Source organism: Micrasema longulum, unplaced genomic scaffold, assembly GCF_059751315.1.
Source record: "Micrasema longulum isolate JH-2025_06_02 unplaced genomic scaffold, ASM5975131v1 h1tg001218l, whole genome shotgun sequence".
In the NCBI taxonomy this organism is placed as follows: Eukaryota; Metazoa; Arthropoda; class Insecta; order Trichoptera; family Brachycentridae; genus Micrasema; species Micrasema longulum.
In genome coordinates this window covers 359,807-383,012 of record NW_028278405.1, presented here as the reverse complement: position 1 = coordinate 383,012, position 23,206 = coordinate 359,807, and the positions used below count along the sequence as shown (strand labels likewise).

The 23,206-nt window shown below is 31.7% G+C and overlaps 1 protein-coding gene across 1 annotated transcript; it reads right to left on the bottom strand.

The window, feature by feature from the left end:
* Window positions 1-7,868: 7,868 nt before the first annotated feature.
* On the bottom strand, window positions 7,869-22,449 carry LOC148276434 (esterase E4-like). The gene is made up of 4 exons (XM_088234284.1): window positions 22,248-22,449; window positions 17,428-17,578; window positions 16,024-17,321; window positions 7,869-8,368 (listed from the first exon to the last, which is right to left on the bottom strand). Exons 1-4 carry the CDS (start codon window positions 22,367-22,369, stop codon window positions 8,212-8,214), a joined length of 1,728 nt encoding a protein of 575 aa, XP_088090410.1. The 5' UTR covers window positions 22,370-22,449; the 3' UTR covers window positions 7,869-8,211.
* Between the last annotated feature and the right edge of the window lie 757 nt (window positions 22,450-23,206).

The window sequence follows — 23,206 nt, the reverse complement described above, 5'->3', positions numbered from 1 at the left end:
TTTTTGTTAAAAACAAAAATCCATATAGGTAGATAGAGTGTCATCGGAAAGCGTCTGGGTGTTTTAACAATGACTGGTTTTTAAATTTTTTTTGGATGTTTATAATATTATATTTATGTCAAGGTATAATAACTGTTCATTTTTTTTAAATATATATATCTTCTTTCGTCATTAAAAAAAAACATTTTTATCTGTATAAACCATATACATGTATTTATTATGTATTGTAATTTCTTTGCTGACTATCTAAAATAAATATATGACAAACCAATGCAAAACTACTTTTTTGACTTGGTCTATAATGTCCATCTCAGCCTTACATAATGTATGGATCTCAACATTTGTGCGCCTATCGAACATAGTTTTACTAGACATTCGCCTTAGAGATGATCGCATTTCGACAGCATTTAACCTACTTCGATAAAAATAAAACAAATTCTATACCTCGCTCCCATACATAAAGGTCAGCATCAGAACTCCATTGTAACTTGGTAATTTTTCCGACCGCGACAAACATTTTTTTTTGTCAAGGTTGATAAAAAGGCAGCGTTCACTCTTTTCCCTGCACCCACCGTGCTTTCAATATATTTTTCATTCATTTCATCCCTTGTTAATATAATCCCATTCAGGGTGAACTCACATTTGGTGATACATTCATTCCTATTAAAAACCAACACACTCGATTTATCGATATCAGCAACTATTTGCTTGCAGACGTCGTAGACTTTTGTAACCAAGAATTGCAGGTCCCGTTTGTCGCTAGCAAGAAGCGCAACATCATCAGCATACAGAAGACAATAAGGAACTCCAGGCCTTCAAAGAGAACCTCTGACGTCACATGCGGAGCACTTTCAGAAATGCAAAAAAATTAAAAATCATAGCGCTGATAATACTACACATACATTTTTTTTTAATTGCCTTATTTTCTATTAACATTTTTTTATTTTATTATTTGTCTATTAACACATATACATTTTTTTTTAAACCATTAAACTTCCTCATTGACTGTTAAATCACCCATTTTTGACTCCTATTCTTAAACTTTTCACTTTGTTCATACAGTTATCGAAATATTTATTCGCTTAGCAGCCATAACACAACCCTGTTTGACTCCTTTAGAAATGTCAAACAACGATAAGCATGATTCGTGCTCTGCGGTACTTATACAGAGAAGCTTAGATTTAATTGACAATGTTTTAAATTTGTCCAAATTTTTGTAGACATGGACTAGACTCAACCTCCTAGGGAGCTGTTTACAATAACATACGAGTATTACAACAGAAATAAAAAAAAAATTGAGAAAGGAGTTTAGAAGTCTAGGCATCTACAGGGCTTGTGATCTATCATTGGCTGGTTTGGCTTTACACACTATATAAAGTGAAGAATCGAACGAATATGTTCAAATACACAGTGTGTAAAGTGACCATTTAAACTAGCCAACGATAGGTCATAAGCCCTGTGGCTTCCTTGACTTCTTTATGTGCTTCTCTAAAATGTTCATATTCTCGGATTGTAAAATGTAAAGATATTAAATATTTACGAGCATATTGTATCAACTCACCTTTTTTCTTGAATCAAAAATAATAAAACACTCCAAACCCAATATTCATTCTTCCAAAAAACCATATCAACTGCAAAATTCATGTATCAGATCACATTAAAAAGCTGCTAATGCTTTATACTTCTTTCTAAAATTACCTACGTAAATAGTAGCGTCGATTAAAATGCTTTATCACAAGTAAGTCATAAAATTCTTCGTTATTACTTTTTAAAACGTTCTTGATATAAAAATAAAATCATATAATGATAATTTATAGCATTTAACATACGGGTTGTTTTATTTTGAGTGTTTATTTGACTAATCAGAACAAGAGACACATCGATTGCTTGAAAAAAAAACACACCAAAACACACTAAAAACTGTCTTAAAAAATATCAAAGTCCGATCGATTTTTTCAAAACACGATATTTTATTGTGTTAATTGATCTCTGATATCAATAAAATTTATATTGGGTGCCAACGAAACATAAAAGAAAATTATAAACTGTGTTTAAACCATTGACTTTATTACATTCAGGCTAAGTTTCGTTTTGGCTTCTCATAAATCCAATAAAAACTCAAATTGTACTTGTTGGTACTAAAAAAATGCATTCAAAAGTGAATTTTCCCTCACTTCCTCTTTTCAAAATAGATGGCACAGAAATTCCATTTATGACTTCAGCCAAAAACTTAGGTATTATCATACATAAACATTTAGGGTGGCACAATTAGGTTAAGGAAGCTAGTCGTAAACTCTATAGCAGTTCGCACTCACTGAAAATATTGCAGAATTTCTCGTCAATTGATGTTAAGCAAACATCAGTCCTGAGCTTGATTCTTCCACTTCTTGATTATGCAGATGTTTGTTGCCCAGATGCTAACTCTGAATTAATTAAGTTGGATCGATTGCAGAATGTTTGTTTACGTCATATCTTTAATTTTCGCAAATTCGACCACATAACCAAATATCGCACGCAACTACACTGGCTCAATATCAGGCATAAAAGAAACATTCAGATTCTATCACTTCTTCACAATAATCCCACTTCGCCTGTTTATCTGAGTGAGCTCTACCAACTTCTATTTCAACATGGACTATCGTTTCGTTCTAGTAACGAGAGAACCTTTTAAATACCCTTTTACCGCTCTATTTTTTTTTTCTCCTCTTTCACAGTAGTAGCTGCTCAATTATGGAATAATCTACCCACTAATGTAAGAGACGCCTCTTCTTTATTTACATTTGAATCAAGATTGAAATGTCACTGTCCAAATGTTTGAGTTTTTTTTTTCTTCTTCTTCTTCTTTTCTCCTTATCTACTCTCCTTTCTTCATAGTATAGAGTAGATTTTAGTTAACTTTTGTTTTAAATTTTGTATCAAATTACAAGGTTCTATATAACTACCTAGAAAATGTCCATGTGCTTGTAATTTTCTCAAACTGAATGGTTTAAGTAGGTAGGAAAAAATAGCCTTAAGGCAATATGCCCGCACTAATACGTATATAAATTTTATATGTATATAAAGTGTTAAATAAATAAAATAGTTTGAAGAGTATTGAAGAAAAATTTATTGTTCACGCGTTTTGACGCGAATCACAAAAAAACCTTCTGAAAATTATCAAGCGAATGTCAAGTTCGGATAAAACGCTCGTCACATTGTCTAGCATGTATGTCTTGTCTCATTTTTATGTCTTGTATCCGGATTGATATCCTGTCATTACTACTTATTACATACGTTATATTTTATCTATTCTTTATTTATCCAATGTTCGTTCTTTTGCTAAGGTATTGCATTTGTAATTGACTGCCTCACTAGAAGCATTATGTGAGAGAAAAGTCCCTACTCTGTTTGAGTAACCAATATCAGCTTATGAGTATAAATATTCAATACAGTCGCTGCTATAAAAATATATATATACTTATAAACCTGGAATAAGGATGATGTAGTAAAAAATATTTATTACAAACCCGGTATGAAGTTATACCAAATATGATGTACAAAAATTGTGTAATAGTTGGTAAAATGTATATATTGAAATATTATGTCCCTGATGGTACTTTGAGAATAATTTATTTGTCACTTTCAGAATCAATTATAAGATAAGCTTTAACCTCATGGGCTTTTTCCAGTAATACTAACATAAACCTGGTACAGAACTTACAAAATTCAATGATCAAATTGTTAATTGAAAAAAAATTGTACTGTCAGCGACACGATGTTCCAATATCCTTATTTTATAAATCCATAAATATTTTATCCGTTAGAGCTTTATTATGGTCCAAGCTGGTTTCTCAGCATGCGTCTCTATCTGAATACAGAAATAAATTAGAGCATGTATAAAATACTCTGTTCACTAGTGTAGATATAATAGCTCTCCCTAAATTCAATAATAAATACGGGAAAAGAACACTAGAGTACAATTTACCAAAAATTTATAATATGCTCCCATTAAATATTAAAAATCAAAAAAACTTATCTGGCTCAAGAGAAAGACGTCTGCTGAGAATCTGGCTTTTAGAACGTGGTTTTTTATATTAAGATTTTTTGTGTTTTTCTTTTTTATTTGGACAATTTTTTATTTTCGATGCACATATTTTTCTTTTTTTTCCATAGTAAAAAGAGTTTTTATATGTTTATAGAATTTAAGAGATAAGACTATGTATATATATCAGAACTTAACTATCAGCATCTGCTGACGAACTGCATTTTATGCACTTCAGTAGGACTTGTTAATTTGTATGTTAATTTTTGTATGCTTTTGATAAATAAATAAAATTTAAAAAAATGAAAAAAAAGGATAGCGCCGATAGAAACTTATTCCTCGTTTATACCTGCGCCTAATATGGTATAACGATCGAATAAGCCAGCGATCTGTCACCTGTCACATTTATCAGTTGTAAAATGGATTGCATTTATCTCGAATTAAAACAATTAAGAAAATATGGTCTCTTTTTAATTTACACTTTAAAATTGAAAATTGTTTATGAGTGTAAAAATGATCATCAAATTTACATAACATTCAAAAATATTTTATTTATTTTTAAAATGATCCTTGTTATATTTTGCAGTATTTATACATAAAAGATTTATTATATTACATCTTCAAATTTATAAAATAAAAATTTATGCGTCTAAACATTTATCAATGGCAAATTTCATTTCCTTTTATTTCGGTGTGTAATTTGTGCGGGGTGTAATATCTACGAATCGTCGTTCTTTAATTGTTTACATTAATTATTCTCTTCCAAAAGTTCACGACCCCCAGGGCTGGTATTCCAAACGCTCTAATGGCCGTATTATCTCGTGTATTACATACAAAATACACGAGAGAACTGTTATTCTCGTGCCCCGAGAGTGGTTCAGAATAGCACCCGTGATATATATTTTATTTACAGTTTGTTCATTTATAAGAAATTACAAATTTTAAACACCACAATAATAAAATAATACTAAATAAATATCATTATGGTTTTTGACAGACCAAGATTTTGTGAGTTACACTTGACTCTTGTTTAGTTACTAATACGAATTACGTATTAGTATTTGTAACTGCATATGCACACGCAGCAAAAATGTTTCCTGGTTTTCTTCTTCTTCTTCGTTTTTTCATGGCCTTTTCACATCTCAACTCGGGTGTCAGAACACTAGAGACCAGGCCAGAGCCAGAATCGAGTATTTTTGTTTTTTTTTTACATATTTACACATGTGTTAGTAATATAATAAATACAAGTTAGTATGTTAGTATTTAATATAATATATACATATATTAATACAACATATTTACAGCTTTACACTTTTTACAACTAGATATTTACATAGGATTTTGAATACACGTTTATTGGGAGGGGACACGAGAGTTAGAATATGAATAGGGAATGGGATATTAATATCAGAGAGGTCGGATAGGAAATCAGAATAACAATCATTTATGGGGCATCCAAAAAAAATGTGGTTTAAATCTTCTGAACAGGTGAGAACCATTGCAGCAGTGCCTAATGCGCATTCTGCATATGGAGGATGTCTCAAACTTGTTCAGAATCACTTTGGAAAATCAAGGCTTTTCTGTTACATGTTTCTTGGTCAAAAATAAACGACGGAATAAGCTTAGTATAGATATACTAGATCGTAATTTTTTTTTTAAAGTAACCTTTTTTTTATACCGGGTATAATTATTCCTTGGTATAAGTAAGTCTAATAACTAAGGCCTATTATGTATTTTGCTAATTCTTGTATTTACGTATCTATTGTTTGTTTTTTACACGTTGTTTTATGTATTGTTTATATCAGCACATTATATTATTATGAATACAAGTAAATAACTACGTCGCACCTCACCTTTATCTTGTCTCTAGTTATATATTTCAGGATTTATTTTACTTACCTTGTCTTCCGTACCTCTACTCTTTAAAAAACGTATTCTATTTTAATTACATTTCACTGTCTAACGATTACCACAAAGATAGTCTACCTTTACAAAACAATCATGGTTAATTTCGTATATTTGAACTATTTTCGTTCCTACAAAATTCAATGCCAAAAAAATCTGCATTCCTTTTTATTCAATCGTGCATTAGCTGTTAAATTATTTAATGACAACGTGACAATAATAAACGAGTTGAATTTAATTATTGTTTATTGATTCAGTGTTAACTAGGTGGTATAAAATTGCATCTTTTATTTACTATTTATTACGCATTTTGAATGTCTTACAACGAATACTAATAAAGATGTCTCGCAAGTTGACAACTTTATTGTGTCCTGATTTTCCACAAGGCATAGTTGAGAAGTTGCTAGCTTAAGTGTTTGTATAGTGTTTATTATCATATTATTACTGTTCCAAATCCATTCCTCAGCAGTGGACGTCAGGACTAGAGAACCTGATAGTAAAGTAAGCAAGGCTCTCGGGAGGCATCAGCAATACATGGCTCAGCCAACCGTATTACAAATGAAGAATATTTAGTTATCAAGAACTTGCAGAACCAGCCTGCCCAACAGAAAAGCCAGTAGGAAGACCAATGTTTTAACTTTCTCTATCGTCGATTTTGACATCTTTTATGTTACTGAAAGAAAGTGCAGAGATAATCGTTTCCTCTCACTCTAATAACTGGATATTTTTATTTGACTATTATTCACATTTCTATTGTAAATTTTTATGTGATATAATTATATATGCCTTGAAATCATTGAAGTTTATTACTAGAGTAAATATGTTTGATAGAACGGACTTAACAGAGTCTGTTGCGAGCGTTCCCCGGGTAATTTTCTCCTCGCAATTACTAAAATGCCTATATGTACGCTAAGATACTACACAAATCGATCTGGAAAAGCGATGATATAACCTTTCACCGGTAAGTCATGATTTATTGATGTAATAACTTATATTTACATGTAAGTTAATAATTCAAAAATACTTGGTACACTTCCACGTATTTGTTAAACCAACTAGCGCTTTCACCCTATAATGGGCATCTTTATACTTATAAATATAATTTATTACATCGTTACAGTGGAATTCTATCAAGAATTGTTAATAAATATTTTAAACCAAATAATGTTTTTATCTTAATCAATACTTGTTTGAAATAGCTATTTTAATGTTAAAAAACGTTTTATCAATATGTTACCAGCTATTTCTTGTCTCTGTTCTGCTCATTTAGTCGGGCGTATAGTGAAACGATAAACAAAGGTGACGCGTATGCGGAAAGGAGCAACATACTGAATGGAACTTGCAGTAGGCCGATGTAAACAACCCGTGCTTTTTACTGTACTACTTGTTTTGTTTGTCAAAGTCGACGTGATATGACGTGACGATACTTGCCCCCTCCGCTGGTCATTCCTTTCCTTTGGGGATGACTTTTTAGGGTGGGTTTGTATCGAGTGTTATCTCTTTATATTATAATATAATGTCAATGCTCAGAATATATGTATTGTGGTGTACATAATGGCATCGAAAAAACAACTTGAAACTGAAGACATAAAAAGTATGTTGCAGGTGTTAACACAACTTGTGTCCGTTTTATTACTAATTAAAAATGAGTGAATTATTACTAATTAAAAGTAAAACAAAATGGTAAATATAAATTAAACGAAAGAAAGTTTTTTGTTCAGCAAGATATTCAATTTGCTTTGACGATACATATATTATTTTATTTTATTACAAGTCATCAAAATAGAATTTCAAATTGACGAAAGTGAGCATTTTCAACACCCTCTTCTGTTCGCGCTCAATCGAGTAAATAAAACTGTTAAAGAAGCTCTCGATATTTGCGCAATGTACAGTGAAGATGCTACGAATTATTGACTATGAAATAATGAAGAAGAATACATCATTGACCGTTTTTTTATTTATTTTTTATTTAAAAAAATATATTTACATCACAACACACATTAAAATATATAAAGATATGTAAATAACACCAAAAAATATCGTCCACTCCACCGTGTAGCGCGTTTGGCTACCGATCACAAGCTCCCGGATTCGATTCTCGGAAAGGTGCGAAATATTTTTAAGAAAACATGTTGTTTCACTGCAATATTATTTGTCACTGGACCGGCACCTGAAGCGTTAGACTGATCAACTACTGGTCCTTCACCATGAGATGTGGATAAAGGAAGATGATGAATTTGAACGGCGGTAATTTTTCCGTGTTTTTTTATGTTTTGTACTTTCCATTACAACTGGGCAATATTATTCCAAAATTGTTCAGACTTTTGGAATGGATTATTGACCATTTTTAATTCCTTGTCGATACTAAGACAACAAATATCAGGTGTTGTGGCAGGTTTCCAAATTGTTGTCAAAATACAAGATTTCTCTGGAGTCGGGTTGCTAAAAATTTTAATTTTAACAAGTCAGGTTTAAATTATTATAAAATTAAAAACATTGTTATTAGTGTTACTAACTTTAAGAGTGTAACAAACACCGGTTGGCTAGAGGAGTTCCCTCCCGAAATCACACTTATTTTAATATACTAACTTATTTTTAATTTTTTTTTAATTTCAGATGAAGTTATCTATCATAAAGTGTTACGATTGCCAGTTCATTCAATAAACATTGTTGCGTATTAAATTAAGTTTGTCAACAATATTATGAATACAGCTTGCCCACCACATACCAGATCTGAGGACATAAGTCTCCTTGACGGTGCCCACATATAAGAAAGAAACGCTCGCTGCCGAACGAGAAAAGCTGCTTGAAGGAGCTATAATCATAAGTGCATAATATGCACTTCATTAGACTGAGAAAAGAGGAAAGTGATTAATGATTACGAAACGTTTTAAAAGCCTTGAAATTTTCTTTGAAAGCCACCAGATCTGTCTATCCGACGAGACCTATAACAGGGCCACGGAGAGTAGCGAGAAGCTCCATTCGGTAATCATAAAAAGAGGGAAAGAGACCAGACCACAGAATGTATTCAGAAAAGGAATCAAATAATCAATAATATTATGTTTTTCTTCTTCTCTTAGTGCCCTGTCAGGTATTCCCAACGTTGGCAATCACTCTGGCCAAAATATCTCTGTTCTGTGCTGCCCTGAAAATCTGCTTCGCAGCTCTAAGGCTAGTCTAGTCTCGTATATTAAGCAGCCAGGACATCTGTCTTCTTCCAGCCTCTCGGTGACCTTCAATCTTGCCTTTCAAAATGAAAGAAGGTGTTACTTTTCTCCACGCATTATATGCTCCAGATACGAAATTTTTCTAACTTTAATGGTGGTTAAGAGTTCTTTGTTTGTTTCTAGCTCGACTCAAAAATTCTAAGTTCGATATCAGGTCTGTCCAAGATATTTTAAGCATTCTGCGATGCAACCACATCTCAAAAGCCTCCAGCCTGCTCATAGTTTTTACCTTCAAAGTCCAAGTCTCACAGCGATACAACAGTAAAGACCACACATAACACTTTAGTAATCTTTGCCTTATATTCAAGTTTAGATATCATTGCAGAAGAGGGATTTCATTTTGTTAAAAGCAACTTTTGCTGCCTCCACTCTGCATTTAATTTTTATATCTGGGTTGAAGGTCTCTGTTAGAATGCTGCCGAGGTACTTAAATTTGTTCACCTTTTCAATGTCACTACCTTTTAATTTGAGAGAAAATGCGGATTTATCAAGTCAGCCAAATGTTATCTATTTTGATTTACCATTATTTACCGTTAATTGTTAAACTCAGTTGTTTGCCAAATGCATTCACACTATTTAACAGCTCCTGAAGATCGGTAATGGTATCCGCCAACAAAACAGCGTCATCGGCGTACCTGATATTGTTGATTACAACTCCATTGATCTTCAAGCCTCTTTCGCTGTTGTTCAGCGCTTTCTTAAAAATATAGTCAGAATACAAGTTGAAAAGCAAGGGGGACAGGATACAACCTTGTCGCACTCCCCGTTGAATAGGTATTGTTTCTGATATTTCGTTTCCGCATTTGATTTCAGCTGTCTGGTACCAGGAACAATGAAATATTCTGGTGTAAAAACACTAATTTTCTATTTTTTTCGTTCTTTTGTTATGTCCTCCCCTTGCAGGAGTGGTATACAGATCCTCTGTCTCTGACCACCCAGGAAGTTCTTTTTTATTCATGGCCGTTCTCTCATTGTAAATATACGTGTTTTTACTAATGTTTGTTCTGTAAGTTATGTGTGTGGTGTTACTTTTTAAGAAATTGTTTTTGTATTTTTGGATACGTTTATTTATGTCAATTATGAAAAAAACAGAGGCATTGAGAAGATCCTGAGGAATGGGGACAACGTGTTGGCCTCTGTCCATACATCCTCCTTCCCCTCCTTAATCTGCATTGAATTTGTATTCCTTGGGAATATTTAAAATAACTTTCCTTTATGCGCAGCTGACGGGGAGTCCCCCAGCTTTAAGGCGATCCATCCAGCGCGGAGCAAAAAAAGGCAGTTTTCAAACTAAAATTTAGAGTCTAATAATAAGTATAACAACTTTTTTTTAAAACCACATAAAAGATTAAACATTTATCTAGTAAACTGATGAAGTAAAAATGTTTTTTTAAAATTTTATTTGACTAAAAAATTGCATGGAAAAGTGCACTTTTCGTTTTTTTCAACATTTTCAACACAAATTATCTATATTTAGATAATATATTGTATTATGTTTTATTGTAGTTATTAAAAGATCTTTTATTTATCTAAGCTGATGATGAGTTAGTTTTTTGAAAAAACGCATATAATTTTCGTAAAATACAATTCTTTCAGAGTCCATTTTGGGTTAAATTGTTGAAACTAAATGGCTCTTTCTTATGTATATTACTTTTAAATTTATTTTTTTTTACATTTCTCTATACAACACACATTTTTCTAGTTACATATATTTTTTATTTTTCAAAAAATGCTGAAATATAAATGTAATTAATATTATAAAATCATGTATTTTCATTGAGAATCAATCATATATAAAACGTACAGTTTGGTATCAGTTCTCTCGGGCATTCACCGAGTACGGACGTGTTTTCTGTGTCGGATTTTTCGAGACGTTTCTTCTGTGATTTTTTAAAGTTTTTGAATTAAAAATGGGTTCCAAAACAATTAAAGCTAAAGGTTTTACAAGAAAACATAAATGTCGTAACAAGACCAAAAGATTTGACAAGATAAATGAAGAAAGAAATAGGTAAGATTTTTTTTTATATTTTCGCATGTATAACTACAGTGTGTTTCGGAATCGAGTATTCTTTAGCAGATTATATATGAGGCGCAGAGCTTCATAGAAACTGAAACGACATTACCAACTGATTGATTTGTTTTCTGAGGCCTTGAATTATCGAATAAATATTTATTTATTTAACGTTTTGTACATAATGTTATTTGTACATTGGCGGGCTTATTGCCAAATGGCAATTTTTTCCAACCAACCAATAAAATAATAGTTTCATTTTTTTTATTCAAGTTACAGAACATATAAAAATAGAAATAAACGTATTTGTTTATAAATTACCTTAGATCAAAACTATTACTCAATGGGAAAAATGAAAAAAAGAGGGAAGGAGGAGAGATTAAGGAGTAGAAAAGAGATTTTTCTTCAGACGTGATTTAAACAGAGATAATGTAGCAACATCTTTGATGGATACTTGATGTTATGTTGATTGTTAGTGCATTTAAAAAATATATATATATACCTCTACCCACCTAAACAATAAACGTGTTTCAGGAAAAGGGAATTGGCTGCCCAAAGATCTTCTACAAACAAGCATATTGTTTCCAGTAGTTTAAATGAAGCTGATGATGGAGAAAATTACAATTGCGATACTCTTCATTCAACCGTATGTATTGTCATAAATTTAATTACCTAATATAATTAATTATAAACAACTAACTAGTAACTAGTCATTACGGCATTTCTATAAAGGGGTAGGCAGAGAAGGTAGAACGCCACACCAATCTATCCTGGCATCATATATCTTCACGAGAATAATTCATATGTCCACTTTCAAGCACTTGTTGTACTTATAAATTTAGGCATACTCGCATCATATTTATGCTATGCTCAATAACTAACTAAATAACTAAACATCACGCCATTTCTCCAAAGGGGTAGGCAGAGAGAATAGAACGCTTTACCTCTCTGTCTTGGCACACGTGGCATGCTTCTTTCACATTCATGCATCTTCTCATGCACGCACGCCGATTATTCCGACATGGGACAACTCAAATATTTATTGTACTTGATCATGCCACGTCTTTCTCGACCTTCATCGACTTCTACATCCATCATTTATTCGTTCCGCATGAGCGAACCATCATAAAAGACTTTTTTTTATCTTGTTCTACAAAGCTTATCTCAGCTTTGCATTCTGGATATAGTGCTGGTTTTAGTTTTTTTTTAGTAATAATATTACCAAACAATGAAATAAATCATTTAATTTATATACCTACTGAGTTAATTATCACTAGCTTATTAAAAATAGAATTCACCGAAACATTTATGCACACTCCATGATAAGCACTGTTGATTCTTGGAATTACATATTTATTTGAGTCAAACTCGGATTTTTTGGTGATTGAAAATACATATTAAAACCACAGCTAATTGCATTCCTCATTGAGGGTTCTTTTCTTAGAAAACTCAATTATGTTAATAAAATTTGAACATAATAATGTAATGTTTCCTATTTTATTGTCTTGTGCACTGTTGGATATTGCAAATACCATATATATATTTATTTTTTTTCAACAGGTATCAGAAACAATACTTGAAGAAGATGTTGGATATTGTTTGGACGTAAAAAAAAAGAAGACGACAATACTCATTTTAGTATTAGTGGACGAAGAATAATTGATTTAGGGTTTTTAGCAAATTTCGGTGTTTTGACTTCAATAAATGTTTTTTTTTTTAAAGACATAACAAGTATATTATATTTTACTTTTGTTATGTTGTTTGTGAATAAAGTGTAGCTTTAACAAAAAATATGTTAAGTATTAGATAGAATATGTGTGCTTTTATTAATAATTAAATGGTATTTTTTACTTCCTTTTTTATCAACAATAATATATTTGTTAATGTAATTGGATATGTATCTGGATAAATAATAAAATATTTATTGATGATAAAATATTGTTTTTTTTTTGTATACTTTTTATGCATTAAATCGTATCCACCACATTGATATATTAAGACTAAGGAATAAATAATATACCAAAAACGATGTAAAAAAAATATTTTATACGAAAATTAATGATAGGTGAGTACAAATTTATAATCCAAATATAATAAATAAATTGAGCCGTGAGTCCGTACTGTACCATAATACATATTATTTATCTTGCAAAAGTAATTATAGTTTTCAAAAGGAACTATTGGAACTCAAATTCAAATTCATGACCATGCAGGTAAAAAAAATCTCATTTTTTCGGGTACTTAGCGGGCATACTGTATTTAACTTTACCCAAGCTTGACTCACCCGCGCGCACGGACAAATATATTGCTGTCTCTTTTTAAAACTCACTACCGTCTTAAAACGAAAATGAAATTGTGTTTGGCTGGATGAACCGCCTTAACAGTTGTGGGTGGATGGTGGGCTTAAAGATCTCTCCTCAGTACGAAAACTCTCTTTCAAATAAATATTTCATAAGAGGCCGATAAGAACAACAGGTAAGTGCTTTTTTAGATACAAACAACATTATTATAAATACAACTGGTTGAACTGTTTTCCTAATGTCTTATTTTCCAAAAACCTAAACTAACCCGTTCTGTCTACTGTTTTGTTTGGAACTGTTCAAGATAGAACGTCACCCTGCATCTCTTAAATCAATTACGTCACTTTTGTGGCGTCACGAGATGCACTTTTATTTTATTAGAGATTAGCGTGTAGATGAAAATCATTAAAATTCTGACCTTAAAATACCTTATAAAACTACAAAGCTAATTACTTGAATGTAGTTAAGTATTAAAATGATCGACCTAACACATTTGATGCAATTCCATGATAATTTATGAGATAGTAAAATAAAATATTATTACTATTTCATCAATTACTTTTATCTTTTGTAATTTAAAGCATTTTACTTCCTGTGTCCATGCGGATAAAAAACTCAGTTCTGTGTGGGAAATAGAACCGAGTGTGCTTGACTCGATGGAAAAAATTAGGTAAAAATCATGTGTGAGGAAATCGAATTGAGATAATTCCTCGGTGTGAGTGGTTGGCGCGTTTGCCTACCATTTAAGAGGTCCTGGGTTCAACTCTTGATAGGTTGGAGATGAAAGAAATATTTTTAAGTTTCTTTAAACTGCAATATTTATTTGATTGTTCCTGGACTGGCGCCTAATGCGTAAGACATCATCTTACCCTTATTTATTTTATATTATTTGGGAAATCAACAGTTCTAAATACATATTAATAGTAAACAAACGGATAAAGTGTATAAACTCAGAACTAATAACAGACTTCTACAAAGTATACAAAGTTAGTTAAGAAAATATTTTACATATTAAATAAATACAAATATGTTCATACATATAAAAATATTGTTTTCATGTACTCGTAAATATTTTTTTAATAATCAAAGAATTTTTTTAAGAACAGTAAGTTATTGTCAATTGGGCGAGATTATGACAGGAATGCTTGAAGAGAGGATAAAGAGGGGAAGGGAGATGTACATATTTATTATTATAGTGTCGACTAAGTTACATAATGCATTTTTATGTAACATACTATCGAAATATGTGTATTGCCTAGACTTCTATAATCCCCTCTATAAAATGTTCTTCATCTATGTTGTAATATGTTAAGCAAAGCTGATTTTTCTGTACGAATGTGCATATTTGTACGAAAATTAATAGTATTTTCGTTAGTTACTAGTAATTAAACACGTGTATTAATTTTTGGCAGGCAAATATAATAGTTTTCGTACAGAATAATCAGTTCACAGGCATGGGTCGTTCCTAATTGTGTCGCAATAAACTGTGTGTCTGTCCCTAATAATTGTATGTACAATGTTATTAATAAATTATGGACAATTGAAGGTTTTTTTACAAAAACACAGAATGGACATTGGAATATATTCTCATTAACTGCAAATCATTCTGCTTGAAAAAAGAATTAATCATTTAGATTATTTTCAACACAATACCGTTAAACATGGAAGATATTATGTTTTTGGATAAAAAAAACTTTTCAATTTAACATATTTCTGTCAACTTCCCATTTTAATGGGCCTAGGTAGATGTGTCATATGTACTTATAATCTGGTACCCTCAATAACATATTACCGACGGTAAATCTTGAATATTATGACAAACCATCCTTTTAATATGATGAGCTGTAAATCACGATCAAGTAAATCGATTTTTTACTTAAAAATATATCACATTGAAATTAATTAAGTTTTAAAGAATTGAAAAAGATTTCGTAAAGTTTGATGACTAAGGGCCTGTTGCACCAAAAAAAATTTGGTTACACAAAGTTTAAGGTTAAATTATTCTTACGTTTTCGTTAAAATTGTGGCTAAAATGGACAAACTGTGTTGCGGAAAAATACGACAGTGGGTAATTATAAAACAACGGGCCTTACTTATAAAACTTGTATAAAATTACGCCTAGGCATAATTTTAGAATAACGATGGTGTTTTCATCTATATTTTACAACTATGCTTAGGCCTAACTTTATATCAAGTTAATGAGTAACAATCTATTTTAAAGAAAAGGTAACAAATTATTCAACTTTTTTGGTAAAACTGGGACAAGGTTGAGTTAAATGTTTACCTTTAAACTTGACCGCTACCATTTTTGTAATTATAAAAAGTATGCATCATTAAAATTTTGTTTCTTTACAGTAACTTCGTAATAAATGAACTGTGCATTATTGTTTAACTATGCCTACAGGAAAATTTTAATATTTTTTATCGGTGACATGAAAGGTGACGTACGACCAACGTAGAAAACTGAATTGGTTAAATTGACAGTCTTGCATACACATAAATTATTAACCATTTTCATATGTTAAGCGTCAGTTTAAAGAGAAAAAAAAGCATTCTTACCCATGTTTGGCAAAATTTGTCCACATCTCTACCATCTGTTTGCTTATTAACTCATCAGCGGCTGTTAAAGAAATCTTGTTTATACCCTTTTCTCGAACATCAAACAGATAAGCGAGCTCATCAGTATGGGCTGCTCCAGAATACTTCAATCCATTTAGCAATCGAAGTAAATTCTTCGAACCATCGTAAGAAAATTTGTAGAAATATACTGGAGGGGAGTATTTTGCATGAATCCGTAAAGCTCTCAAGGTATCCTTCACAAAAGTATAATCTGATAATATTCTATTGAAATCATCCGATACATGCTCCGTTGTGGGGAAATAGAACTCTTTCAATTTATTTTCAATAAATTGTAAGTTTTCCTTGCCGTATTTATCTTTTAACTCGTCAGATATAAATCTTTTTAAGTCGGGAACTCGATTGTTGGTAAACGCTTCCTCATCCGCCGGGTTTTCTAGGGCCTTCACTCTATACACCAGTCCTTCGATTCCTACGTTACCGACAATAGATGGAACTCTGTTATATTTACCAGAATCCAATATTTTTATAGGAGCTTCTGTAATAAATGACTTTACGTTTGGAAATGTTTTCTCTACAATGGGACCGAAGGCCAGCTTTACTCCATCGACGAACTTTGGCGAGATGGAAGCGAACACTAAATCTTTTTCGGAAATGGTTCTTAAATGTTTGATAACTTCCGTTTTATTACTCGATTTTAATCCCAGAATCTCCGCTAGTTTCAAGGCTATCGGTACAGGATTCGGCTGGATGGACCAAGGACATAAACTCACTCCGGATTGCATAATCGCTCGATGAAAAAGGTCCTCGGATAATGGAGACAACATTTGTAAATGCACAGAGCCTGAACCGGCGCTTTCTCCGAATATGGTTATTCGGTTCGGATCGCCACCAAAGTTACGAATGTTATCTTTTACCCACTTAAGAGCCAATACTTGATCTTTGAGTCCCGCATTTCCGGGAACCTCTGCGTTTTCCAAAGATAGGAATCCAAAAGCTCCCAGTCTATAGTTTACAGTGACCAGAATAACATTCCTCTCGATGATGTAATCGGGGCCGTACAAAATGGGACCTCCTTCACCCGCTATGTACGCGCCGCCGTGTATCCACACCATTACCGGGAGGTTTTTTTGAGTGCATGTTGGAACATACACATTTAGGTAAAGACAGTCTTCGCTTCCATAGTACTTTTGCAAAAATATGAAATCGAATTGCGCTTCTGCGTTAGGAACAACAGTTGCATTTAATACTCCGACCCATTTTCCAGCCGGTCGCGGATCCTGAAAACAACAGACAACCAACATCGAGGCAGTAATGAAAATGTTTTCGTACTTCCTTTTAAAAATCATTCGGCAACATTTCGTATCGAAGGTAATTTTTACTTACTCGAAATCTCAGATCTCCGAGAGGCGGCTGCGCGTATGGGATTCCTAGAAAGCTATTGTATTTAATACCGTTATTAGTAGAAACTGTTCTTCCCTGCATTACACCTTGAGTAACAGTGATAGTCGGACCCACATTTGAAACTGCTTCACATCTACACAGATAGGCACAAAATGAAATGCGATTAATGTTTATTTTTTTTATATATGGAAAATATATCATTTACATATTGCAACAGAGATGGAGAACATTTTAGAAAGGGAAATATGAAAGACTAGACTTACAAATTACAACAGGTATAGAGAATACCTTAAATAAGGGAATATGTTAGTCTAGGCATTTACAGGGCTTATGACCTGTCATTGGCTGGTTTAAGTGGCCACTTTACACACTATGTAACATTCACTATTTTGCCTATGTTTGAACATCCATATTTCTTCAATTCTTCCATTTGTTGATTTTAGTGAAGTTAAAGAGCTGAAACCTTTATTGTTGCGAAGAGATTCATCTGACTGAATTATTTCACATAACAACAAAACGCAACGCGTCAACGCCTGAAAACAATTTTCCAAGAAGAAGAAAGACTAGACATTTACAGGACTTATGACCAATTATAGGCCGGTTTAAGTGACCACTTTACACACTGCGTAACATTCACCATTTTGCCTATATTCGAAGATCTACATTTCTTCCATTCTTCCACACGTTGATTTTTCTGAAGTTTAAGAGCTAAATATTTTATTGATGTGCTTGAGATTCATCTAACTAAATTATTTTACCCAGTAGGCAAAGCCGTAAAACCTTTTTTTTATTTTTTATACTTTTTCTTGGACCAGTTGGTTTAACCAGCAATATTTTGACGTAGTCCAAGTATCTGTAGACGAAGACTGGATTTCATCCCCTAGAAAGTTTTTTTTAATATGTCAAATTTTCCCGTCTATGTTGTTATATGTCAAATTTAATAACTCTTTAGGGGGTGAAATCCAGTCTTTTATATTCGAGGTATTAACTTTGTGGTTATTCATTTTAATAAAATAAATATAGCACAACTTTGTTTTTAACTACTTTTTTTACCTACCTGCTAAGCAACCTTTTTCAGAACATTTTTTTTTTTATGTTTTTTATTACTTTTTAAAATTGTTTACGTATTTTAAATTGAGATTTTAGGCTGGAGCATTCTTAACACTTTTCTCAATTTTACATCGATCGATAAGGTGATGGATAGGTTTCCTCAAACCTTAGTTTGAAAAAAAACAGAAATTTTTTGATAACCGTTGTTCAATAAGTACACTTATACCCCTACACATTGACACATACATACATACAATACTCACACTCCCATACACATATAACACACACCCTCACATAAAATATATATACTCACCCACACGTACATGTACAATAATAACACTGATACACTAAAACAAGTACGTAGCATAAATATTATAAAAGTTTATAAATATATTCCTCATTACATTTTATAAATATATTTCTACGGATGTATTTTATTTTATTTTTATTTGGGATTTTTGCACCTATTACATAAACAAAATAAGTAAAAAAATATTAACAATGCTAGAGCCAATTAAAAAAATTCACTGTAAATCTAATGACACATAATATATAAGAAAAGAGTTTACGTAATTGTATGTGTGTGACGTTTGTATTCATGTGTATGTGAATGTGTGTATGCTTGAATTAATAAGGGAGAGGGTACATGTGCGTGTGGGAATGAATGAGGGAGAGGGTGCGTGTGTGTGGGTGCGTAAGTATAAAAAAATAATTGTTTAAAACTTGTGATTGTATTAAAAATGGTACAAGAAAGAGCTTGGTAAAAAGTTTGAAACCTTTTTGTTAAAATTCAAATCAAGAAATATTATAAATTGTATTTTTTAAAAGTATGTTAAATTTCAATACCGTATTCTGAAAAAAAAGCATTTTATTTTTAAATTTAACTGATACACATCGAAAAAATAATATGCGACGAGTCCCGTACAATACGGTAGGTAACCACAAAATGCACTAAATACGATATAATGTCAACAATAAAACAAGGTTTGACAATACGCGAACGTTGATTCAAAACGAACATACAAATACATATTATTTGCACCTACATAATATATAAACAATAATAACATATAAGTTTGATAGAAATGATTTGAATTATAAAAATCAGGTGTCACAAACAGTTGGCCCGCAGTACGGGGATACATAATTATATTAAAAGATCTTCTCACTATAACTTATATTTATTCAGGGATAGAGAGCAAAGGAGAGGAGGATGCGGACAAAGACAATTTATTACTATTGTATTATATTGTAACCATTGTTTAAATTTTATAATGAGTTTTGTTGTTATGAGAAAAAAATAATTTAATAAACAAATCCAGCACACACGGCATCACCCAAAAATGAAACATATTGATAACAGTGACCGTAAAAACCTTCGCACTTATTTTTTTATCAAGGTATACTACTTAACTAATGAATTCTGTCTGGTTTGATTTTTACAGTGATAATTAAATATTGTATTCACGAAACCGCTATTGTTATTTCACTTTAAATTTTTTAGTGCAACTGTTAAGCCGCTTTCTTGTGGCTGATTAAAACCCATTGCACTTACATCGATATTGTGAATAACAACATAGTACAATGAGTGGAGGCGTATAAAATTAAAAAAAAAAAAAAAAAAAAAAAAAACATAGTACAATATTTTTCATTGTAAATCCATTAAGATACGAGTATATTATATGATCAATTATCCATGACTGAAAATGGGATTTATTTTAATTGTAAAATATCTGCTTGTTCTTTTTATCGACTAATATTATAGAATATATCATTCATTCCTTTCCGCACCTAGTGGTGCATAGGACACTGCATTAGGACATCAATCGCAGTGCATTTTTATCATTTTTGTTACATGAATGTAAGATAATCAGTCTCCCGCTACAGGTACCAGTCCAGGGACTCTAAATATTATAGTATTAAAACACCCTTTTAAATAAATATTTCATGCCAACCATGTCGGGAATCTAAGACGAGACCTCTTGCGTGGTAAGCAAACGCGCTGACCATAACACCATGAGGCCGAGAAGTATATATATTTTATTTATATTTTAGTAACGTATATTTGCCTTAATTTTTTTGTTATTATTAGTGTGTACATTTATTTTTCATTTTTTAATTATTAATGACATATTTTCTAATTTATACTTTTTTTTCATTTTTTGACATTATTATTATAATTTTAAAAAATTTAAGCATTATTTAATGAAAAAAGCACATGTATAAAAGAAGGTCCTGCCTAAACACAGGAATTTTCCAGCTTGTTGGGACCTTAAAAAAATAAGCTCTGTACGTTTTAAAACTGTGAACAAAAAAAAATTACTTTATAATATCCACTGACTTATCGATGTTCTATTCGACAAGAAATTGTATTAGTTGTCATCATCGTCATCCCCCTTTCCGCACCCGTTGGTGCATAGGAAACTTTATTAGTAAACCAAATGCAGCGTAGTTTGTTCATCTTTTACATAAAAGTATGAAGATCAGTTCAGGTACCAGTCCAGAAACAATTTAATATTGCAATTTGAAATCCTTTACAATCAATATTTCACAACAATGTTTTGAGTATGTCGAAAAGTTTGTAAACAGTCATAATTTGGACGTGTTGAATTTACTAGCTAGTATATGAAGAAGTACGAAATTGAACAAGTATTATCAGGCGTTGCGTAGTAGGTGAAATAATTTGGCCAAATGAATATCATCTTTTTTTATTTTAATATCATTCAAACACTAAATTTCATTATCAAATCAAAACGTTATGTAAATGGGGGCTAGATTCCTTACCGTCCCTGCGCTTTGTAGCTGCAAGACGTACTAGGATATTTATTTATTGAATAGTGCTCTTGAGATGATTTTTACTAATAATAATAATAAAATAAAAAAATTGCAATATTACTTTAAAAAAGTAAACAGATGGAAGAGTTGAAGAATTGTAGATGTTTAAACATAGACAGAAGACGAAAGCTGGAGACGCGATGCAGAAGCCTAAGTGAAGATCTTAGCGATATCCCATCGGTGATAGGTAATAAAGAACTCACACGAGAGGTAGACATGTTCAATATAGTGCAGGTAATTGGTAAAATAAACCAAAGTAGGAAACAAAATGCCGCACACTCTTCTAGTGCAACGGAAGGCCTGTTGACAGTAGTCAGCTTCTATTTTAAGAGTTTTAAGTGATTTCCTCTACACATGAGCAAATGTTGAGAAGTCCCTGATTGGTCCACTCTAGAATATCCTTCCTGATCCCAAAAACTTAGCTAAAATTTAAAGTAATTTAACTCCAGAAAAATATTTTTTTAATAAAATATAAACCTTGTATATTATAAGCAAGGTAAAAAATAATGTAAATCCTATATTTAAAAAAAACCTAGCCAGAATAGTGAATGTTACACAGTAAGTAAAGTGGTCACTTAAACCAGTCAATGACAGGTCGTGAGCCCTGTAAATGCCTAGACATCAATATTTCCTTATCAATTTTCCACGTCCATCTTGCAAAGAATCGAACCCAGGACCTCAAGAATGGTAGATGAACGCGTCTACTACCACATAAGGTGGAATTATCTCCACTGGATTTCCTTATTTCGGACTTTTACTCGAGAGCAGCCATCGAATCGAAAACACTCGTCCGGGGTTCTGGTTGTGGTTCTATTTCACACAAAAAACTGTATCCTTCATTGGCTCGGACACAGAAAAAATGAAAAAAAAAACTAATTTAGTGAAACTTAAAATGCGTAAAAATTTCTTGTCCTTACCGTTTGTTATTCAAAATAAATAGCACTAATCCAATCACAAAAACAATTCGCGAATTAAATCCACAGTTCATTTTAGTGTTATAATTTGATCGTTTTATTTTAGTAAACATTATCTTTTTCATTGCGTCGAACTTAGTTTTTTAAATTTTTTATCAAACTATCAAAATCATGTATCTAGCTTGGACATCGCAGCGAATTGAACAGGAGGTTAATCTCTGGTGGTTATATATAGGAAAACTGAAATGTTAATAACATAATATAATTTACGAGACTTGATAAAACTCACCTTCAACCGTGAGATACAGATGTCTATAAAAACTTCACAAGATTATATAAATAAATACCCACATGAATCTACCAATTATGTATCTCCGGACACTCGAACACCTGCATAAGAAACAAGAAAATATGCAAATATCAGTCTGAAGATGCATAATGCACATTACTGCATTTTTGTATTTAACAGATAAAAATGCAGACGCTGACACATTTGATAAATATGAATACAGAAATGAAGGTCGCCGCTTTATTTTTTAGTATTTGAAACTATTTTCAATGGTCCGCAAAATTATTTCTAGTTTCAAATTTTTATTTAAAAAAAAATATTTATCAATAAAGGGGCATAAGAAAAATAATCACAAACATCACTGTCAGATTTAAAATTTACACTAAAAATGTATTATGTAACTTAGTAGACATTATAATAATAAATATGTACATCTCCCCTCCCCTCCTTATCCTCTCTTCAAGCATTTTTGTCCTTATCCCGCCCAATTAACAGTAACTTAATGTTCTTAAAATTAATATTTTAAAAATCTTTGATTATTGAGTACATGAAAATAACATTTTTATATGTATAAATTGTTTGTATTTATTTAATATGTAATATATTTTCTTTACTAACTTTGTATACTTTGTGGAAATCTGTTGTTAGTTCTGAGTTTATACACTATATCTGT